At 33.1% G+C, this 8478-nt stretch overlaps 1 protein-coding gene across 1 annotated transcript in view; it reads right to left on the reverse strand.

Moving 5' to 3' along the window:
- Positions 1-1832: 1832 nt before the first annotated feature.
- LOC110094458 (protein ACCUMULATION AND REPLICATION OF CHLOROPLASTS 3) overlaps positions 1833-8478 on the reverse strand; it is a 29744-nt gene continuing 23098 nt past the window's right edge. Inside the window, exons 10-17 of the mRNA XM_028695397.1 lie at positions 4747-5019; positions 4432-4523; positions 4116-4349; positions 3973-4037; positions 3282-3386; positions 3014-3151; positions 2461-2627; positions 1833-2207 (exon numbers count right to left, since the gene is read on the reverse strand). Coding sequence (XP_028551230.1) covers positions 2150-2207; positions 2461-2627; positions 3014-3151; positions 3282-3386; positions 3973-4037; positions 4116-4349; positions 4432-4523; positions 4747-5019 — 1132 coding nt within the window. The 3' untranslated portion in view covers positions 1833-2149. The remainder of the gene's footprint in view (positions 2208-2460; positions 2628-3013; positions 3152-3281; positions 3387-3972; positions 4038-4115; positions 4350-4431; positions 4524-4746; positions 5020-8478) is intronic.

The following is an 8478-nucleotide window of genomic DNA, read 5'->3' on the forward strand; positions in this document are numbered from 1 at the left end:
CTTATGAGCAAATTAATATAAATTAATTTAAAATTTTTTAATTGATAGTCAAAGCTCTCAACTAATAGATCAAGATGAGCTGCACAATTATAATAATATAACTAAAGGGTTAATGCATTGCTGTAACTGTGAAAACCATAACCAAATTGAAAAAAAAAAAGAAATCTAATTCAATAGTAGTAATTGCAGAGTATTTGCAAGTCTGTAATCTATCTTTTTGTTGTGTCAAATTTAACTTATAATTAATGGTGCAATTTGAATTAGCTGTGAAGTTAGGAATTTTTTTGGCACATAAAATAATTCTAATAATTAGATCATTACTTAAAATTTTATGGTTTGAAATTATCAAATAGCAAATTTTATTTATATTCATTTATTATATATTAAATTGATGAATATTTAGAAGGGAGAGGTTCCTTCAATTTTTCCCATTTAGTTTTGCCATGTTTTAGAATCTTTTCCTTTGAAAAATTGCTGTGTAATTTGTGGTGTTGAATTTACCTCAAATTATATAAAATTGTATTTATAAAAGAAATTAAGTAGATAATAAACATATAAAAAAATTATGAGGCATTATTACTTTAAATTTAAATATATAACTATATTATTTTTTATGCTAAATATAAGTTTTCACTGAATAGGCTGTTTCAGGAGAATTTCGGATGTTATTTTTTATTTCGACTCTAATTTGTTGGAAAAATGTCAGTTTTTTCTGAATTATATATTGTACATTGTATGAGAAAAAAGTCACCTACAGTCTAAACTATAAATATTCTCATCAAGCGAATGTAGGGCCAACAGAAGGCAGCATTCGTTTGTGGCCCTTGGGCCGTGCGAGTTAAAAGTAGGGGCCCATTTACGAAAATATTTTAAAACTTTTAAAAATTTAAAATTTTCATAAAAAATAATATATATATCTCGATTTTGATTAGGCATTGTGTTTGTGTGATCTCTTACCTTACAAGCTTTGCAGTAAACATATAAGGTGATGCATGAAAGCCCCTATGATTATACATTTTAATAAATAATGACTGTGATTAAGACAAAGGAGTTATCTTAACACATTTTAATTATAGCACTTTACAACTTAACTATAGCACTTATAATTATACTTTATAATCACTACAACTCATTATTGAGGCTAATGATCATGATGGTTAAACACATAAGGTTCAATTGGGCCAATGACCACAACCTAATCATAATCATCTTGAACCTTTGGAGCTATTCAATAACACATTATTGAGAGGCACAAGCATATTGAATTATAATTGATTTGCAAAACCATCTAATGACTTGTAGAAAAGGGAAAGTTATTACCAAGTTATGAGTTCAATAAGGCTTATCCCACTTAGTCTCAAGTTGGTGTATTGATTTGACTTTGTTTGGGACGGTTTTCTTATTGCTGCTTAAAGTAGCTTTTTAATAATTTTTAGATTAAAAATTTGTTTTAAGAAGCGGTAAGAAAACCGTCCCAAACGAAGCCAAATTCTATTCAACATTTTAACTCTGCTTGTTAGTTCTTTTACTTTTCAAGAGTAACTAACCCTCGAAGATCGCAAATACGCACACCAACAACATACGATCTCTTGATAATTGAGCTTGCCATCACCGACTGCGTTCTTCGACCATCTTGCTTGATTTGTGGAGACCTTGAAATTTCTTGTTGCAAGGAGAGTTGCAGTGTTGGACCATAAATTGAGGTGGCCAACGGCTACATTGATTTGTCATGGAGTCTACAACCTAAATATGTTAACGGCTCGTTTTTTTTTTCAAATTCAATGTGCGTATTAGTACAATAAAAAGCTTTAATAAATTGCAACAATGAAATATAGTACTATTCATAGCATTTCATTCTAAAAAATATATTCACAAACTCGCTGAAAACCATTATTAGTTCACTACAGCTTTTATAAAAAGAAAGAAAGAAAGAAAGAAATGGGAATGATTTTCTCCTAACAATTGAATTTAAATGTCTAGAGGCCACATACAAATCTCAATATGACAATATGCTTATGTACTATACGCTCCATATCCACTTGTTTACTCCACAAAACAGATGGCGACTCAATAAACAAAAAAATTGGGTAGGAAAATAAATGAGAAAATCCTTCACTATAACTTTGTTAATGATCAATCAGATTTTAGCTTACTTGTCAAGTGGAGTCCTGTTGACCAATATGCCATCATCCCAAAGCTCTGTCCACCTATCAAATTAAAATTGACATAAAAAAGACATTATATGAAATAATATTATCAAGAAAGCATTGATGATAATAGCATTATAAAAGAATCTCTAAGAGGAATTGGCTATCATTGCTGTTGAACTTGATTTCAAGTTAATTTTAATTCTGCAGAGAATCTTACATGAAAAACATAATATTGCAAGTGCACTTTTTCCATGATTTAACCAAATGAAGAAAAATCATGTTTTCTGCTTCTCCATGTAGTTATTAATACCTTGATCCGTCGGCATCTATGCACACACTTCGGCCATGACGCCAGCCATCGCGAAAGAAACCAAAGAAGACACTTCCATTCTTTGAAAAAAATCTTCCCTCTCCATTTGCCTTGCCTCTCCAAAAGTTTGCAAACCACCTATCACCTGTATGAAAATAGAACCAGCCCTGCACAAACACAACTAATGTGCATAACATTTGCAGGGTAAACAAAAAGAAAGTCCTTGCAAAAAATAAAATGCTTTGTTAAAAGTATCTAAGAAAATAGTTCATTCATGAAGATTAGCTCCTGCTGCAAATCTGATACCAAACAGCCCCCTAAGAGTTGAAATACAATTTTGATCTTTTGCATATTTCATTTAAGATTTATATTAATAAACCCTACAACCTAAGACATTCTGCGTTACCCTATTATAATGGATTGCATGGTATATCTAACCCTGCAAGAGCATGGAACATATATGTATATGTAAAATAAAAATATACATGAATAAGGAAAAATAACTTGAAGGGATTAAAATTAAAATTGGTCAAGCTTTTATGAAAGATTCTACCTTTCCATGCATGAGATCATCTCTCCATGGTCCCCTAAAAAGGTCTCCATTACTATAGCAGAAAGTACCAAGACCTGACCTCTTTCCACATTTCCAAAAGCCTTCATAAAAACTTCCATCCATTGAGGTTAACCGACCCTAGAATTTGAATGCATCAATGGATCTGATTAGAACACTATGAATGACTTCTTATCAGCTAATCTCAGCTTTATAATGTAATAAAGTTCTTGTAACTGCCTCATATTTCAAGTTTTCAGCAATATTATACCTTCCCATCAGGAAGACCTGCTCGACATCTTCCTCTGTACATTCCTCCTTTATATTGGATTTCCACGACTGGATTCCAACTTTTCAGAGATTCCCTTTCTGCTTCCTGAATAGCTTCCTTTCGTTAAAATATTTTAAAAAAATAGAAAAAAGGGGTCATGCAATAAACATTTGAAAACATAAAAAATATGCAGGACAATAATGAGGATATTCGGTGACTTAAATAAAACTAATTTAATGAGGAGAAAAGAACTGGAAATGAAATTTTAGACTTTTTCACGTTAATAAAATAAAATTCAATGAAAAGTAGATGAAAGTTAAGAAAGAAAGAAATGTTAGGTAGTCTTCTATTTATCACTATCTAAGGTAGCATATCATAATCATCTTAATATGATGAGTATCTCTCAAATCAACCAACGTCTCCCTACCTCAATATGTGGATCTCCTGTGCCTTTCAATATCTCCAAAAATATCAAAGCTTTGTACACAATCATAAATTAGGATATACTATGATTATCATTAAAACATTATTAGAGCGAGAACAGCTTTGAAAAGAAGAACAAGAAGAAGAAGAAGAAAAAACATCTAGTCATGGTAGCTAGATCAAATGACAACTACTGTCAAATATTTGAAAAAAGCCTCTTTCAAGGTTTTTAATGATTGAGAAAATTCCTGAGACAAAAAAAAAATACCAGCATCATAGCTGCACGAACAGAAAGCAAGCTGTCTTTCTTGGACATATCAGATGTGATCCCACCTGCAAATGACATTGAAATATTTTAAACATTGTTACCTTGAAACCTGTTTAGAATGCTGTTAAAGCTTATCCACATACCCAATACTTCATTATTAATGTAATCAGAATTTTCTGCTAGCACGTGATTAGAATATGGTTTACTGTCTGGTTCTAATTTCGATGATTTTACACCAACTGGAAGACTAAATGTGTCCACTTTATCATTTTTCTTTGATCTACTCGCAGAACACTTCTTGGCCCAGAGCTGAGCAACGTGGAAGGCCGGACCGATCTCATGGCCACCCTGCTTCACCACCGCAATACCCTGTTTTCCTGATCAAGAACAAGATATGAAAACAATTATAGTTGTGTGCTATAAAAGGGTGTAGCTCATTAATGCAAGCACTATACATACCTCCACTAGGTTGGTTACCAAATTTACTCATAGGCGCATTGTTGGTTTCCCCCAGTTCAGCCACCTCTCCTGTAGTTTCATGACAGGAATCGCTGCAATAAATACAACAACAGTAAATAATGCAAATTTTCCGCTGCACATATTATGATTTAGGCTTCGTTTGGGACGGCTTTATTACTACTTCATAAAGTAGTTTTCTTGTACAAAAATTAAAATTTTTATACTAGAAAACTGCTTTATGAAGAAGAAAGAAAGTCGTCCCAAACGAAGCCATAGTAGTATAAGATGACTGCACTTTAGGTAGAACAAACTTACTTTCTTAATGTCACGTTTTCAAGCTTATCAGAAAATGCACCCTGATTTAGATTGTGCTCTAATGGATAGACCAACTTAGTCAAATGACTCAAATCCCAAACTGATTTGCTCCCACTGGCTGATGCGAGTAATGGGTCACCAAAAGAATGATTTGCTGGAAGGTTGCTTGCTTCAGTTGAATTTATTTTAAAAAATCGATAGAAGAATGGAAGATTCTCGAGGATACTGCTTAAGAAACCCTTATTATGAGTAACCATTTTCTCATTGTGGCCGCTGATTGCAGTAGTCATCAAAAGAGAAGATCAGTAATTCATAAATGATTTTAAGTTGTAATGTGAACAAAAAATGAAATCAAAATACTTGGTCATTAAACTGAAAAATCTTAAATTCCCATTTTTTAATATTCAACTACAAGAGGAGTATGTGATTCAATGTCAACCAACCCCAACCAAAAAAAAAAAAAAAAAACGAGCAATTTCTTTCCAATTCACATTCTCAAAAATGTTTCAAAACCATCTCTCTTATAGGTGAAGACACAGAAGCTCATAATTCATTTCCTCCTAATTATGATAGATGCATTATGATGGATAACACGCTAGTAGATAGAAGCGCAGATAGGAGGTTACATATCCTATTTACAAAACAAGGCCTCGATAAGAAAAAAATTTATCATCATTCTCTGTTTTTCACCACGCTTCAACCTAGGCGGTTCAATTATGCCTGTAATCGATGATATCTTTATTTTATCCTATGTATATTTCTTTCTTTTCTAGAAATTCTTGTTAATCTTTATGTACTCCTATAATTTGTTTTTAATAAAATTATGCTTAAAAATGTTTTAATACCACCTATCATCAGTCCCAAGTCCAAAGGAGAAAGGTTGAGTGCTGGCATTAGACCAATAAATGAAAATCATAAAATTATGCTAAAACTAATGAAATATATGTGAATTTGAATTTTTCTAGAGCCATAGCATACCCCAAAGTAGCACGCCATAATCTAGCCTGTTTCTGGAGAGAGGTATGCAATGCTTGCAAGAATATAACTCGTAACTGGCATATCACAACTTAATCCCATAGCAGTTAAAAAGAGGTAACGCTTTGCTAGAATGACATTCGAATGTGATGCTTAACAATTTAACCAAATTGTGGTGAAAAATAAGCAATGTGAATTAGGAGATCAACTGTGAGTGGCACGCCATATTCAACTCAATTATGGTGAGAGTGAGAAAGTTTTACTAGAATTAAAATTAAATTCAATTCAATTAGATTTGATATATGAGGTAGGATGAGAAGAATTGACAAACACAATAATTAGAAGTAAATTAGATATCAGTTGTTTGCAATAACTAAAATGAAAAGGAGAGAAATTCTAGGTTAGTAGGGGAAGCTTAAAAGTTATACCCCAGCCTCTCACTTCATAGTGCATTATAAATGTAGTTATTGTTATGCCCCTTATACAAAAAAAAAAAAATTGTTATGCCCCTTAAATTGGTTTGGAAGTTTATTTAGAGAATCGTTTTTTGAAAGAAACAGATGAGTTATTATAACAAATGCTTATAGAAGAAGGTTATTTATTGATGGGAACTTAAATAGACAAATATGCTCTTATAGGAGCTATGAATGGATTCATGGAGAGTATAGAATACAAGGAAAAAATTCAATTGGAGATGATATCATTGATTCTGTAATTGTCTATGCTCTTAATACATTCATATTAGACCTTCAAGGCCTATAACAATGAAAATTCATTCACAAAAGCATAAAGCCCAAGGGTGTAAACGAGTCGAGTTGAGTCGAGCATTTTCCTTATCAAGCCTGGCTCGTTTAATCCTTAATGAGCTCGAGCTCGAGATCGAGCTCGATTAGTGGGTTCGATATCGACTCATTTAGAAAATATCAAGCTCGAGCTCGAGATCGAGCTCTTTTGAGAAGCACCAACAAATGTGATGCGTATTATTATATATAAAAATAATATTATAAATATTATATATATAATTATATCGAGTAGCTTGATAAACTTTCGAGTTGAGTCGGGTTGAGCTCAAACTCGAGCTCGTTTATTATACGAGCTCGATTGTAGGCTCGAGCTCGAGCTCGAAGCTCGATAAGCTCGGCTCGCGAGCTCGTTAACGAGTTGAGTTCGAGCCGACTCACGAGTCGGCTCCCCTAATAAAGCCTATGAAACCCGATCCATTGTCGATAGCTTGACAGAGTTGATAAGTTTAAATACAAAAGCAGAAAATGACCCCATACACCCCGATGATGACCGTGTTGAATGTTTATCTCAACCGGAGGGGTTCACAAACAATTTCAAATACTTCCAAACTTTCACAAAATTCAAATTCCTAAAAAAATATAAGTGATGATGACCATGTTGAATGCAAATCTCAACCGGAGGGGTTAATTCTAAATATTTTAACAATGTCACCCAAATACTCGTTAAACATTCAAAATTCAAAGTCCAAAACCCAAAAATTTCCAAAATTCCAACATTCTTAAACTCCAAAAGTTTAAAATTGAAATTATCCATCGATAACTTTCTACCATCCACAACAGTTTGCAGGAGTGGACAAATTGAAATGTACTTCAGCTCACAAAGAGCTAGTGCCTAGTCGAAAATATCACTAGGATCTATTTTCAAATAATCTTCTACCAATAAGGACGTGGTACGTGTCCTCTAACCAGTGATTTTTTTGCCAAATGGCACCGTAGGATAAACGGTTATGACCAAGGGCCCCCTGAACCGAGTGGTTTTGCCGCCAAATGGCACCACAAATATTGGTTATGGCCAGAGCCAATACGCTCCTTAGTGGCATCAAATCCTTAAGATATGAATCAATAGGATATGATCAATAAGGCACAAAGCCCTCTGTTAGCTAAGGTGGATTCAAATTTATCCCCTTAGACAAACATTCTGTAAGGTTTGGTCGACTACCTCCTCTAACTAAGTAGACCAGGGACCACGATGGCCGGAGACGATGGAACCATGGGATCTTGATCGGGTCCATCATCCATTCCCCCACCATCCGCTTTAAGTGCTAGATGGTGCCATTCTAAATATCAAGATTATCAAATTCCCAAATTTCTTAAGCCCATGCTGCTGCTATATGCTGAATACCGCGTATCTATGAATATAACGTATTCATCGATGTCTAGAATTTATTTCAAGTTCCCTCTTGTCATCGACTGATCGGGAGGGGTAATTAACTATAGGGTTGCGCCTATAGGAATTAAGAACTCAGATCATAAAGTCCTCGTAAAATGAGGGTGAAATCTCTGGGTAGTGTCTTATCTACAAATGTATTTGTCTTCCCAAAATTTACCCTGGAACTTAATTCATTAAAACTCCCCGAAAGAAAAAGCAAGCAGGCGGAGGCCGGGGCCGAATTTCCGAAGCCCACAACTGGATGACGTATTAAATACTAAAATTATTCAAATATAATAAAAATTATGTAATAATTAAATTTTAACATAAAAATATATAAGTATTTTGATTAAAGCTCATGAATAAGCTCGATTAAAGCTCAAAATAAAGCTTATTAAAAAGCTCAATTAATCATTAATGTTAATCTAAGTATATGTATATTACAAATATAATTATATGCATATTAAATAGGATTTTAAATTAAAAAAATAAAGAATATATGTATGTTTGTGTGTGTATATATATATATATATATATACACACATAATATTTAATCAGTTTTTTATTTTTTTAATTTAAAATCCT

The sequence above is a fragment of the Dendrobium catenatum genome, unplaced genomic scaffold, assembly GCF_001605985.2.
Source record: "Dendrobium catenatum unplaced genomic scaffold, ASM160598v2 fragScaff_scaffold_629, whole genome shotgun sequence".
NCBI classification, from domain to species: domain Eukaryota; kingdom Viridiplantae; phylum Streptophyta; class Magnoliopsida; order Asparagales; family Orchidaceae; genus Dendrobium; species Dendrobium catenatum.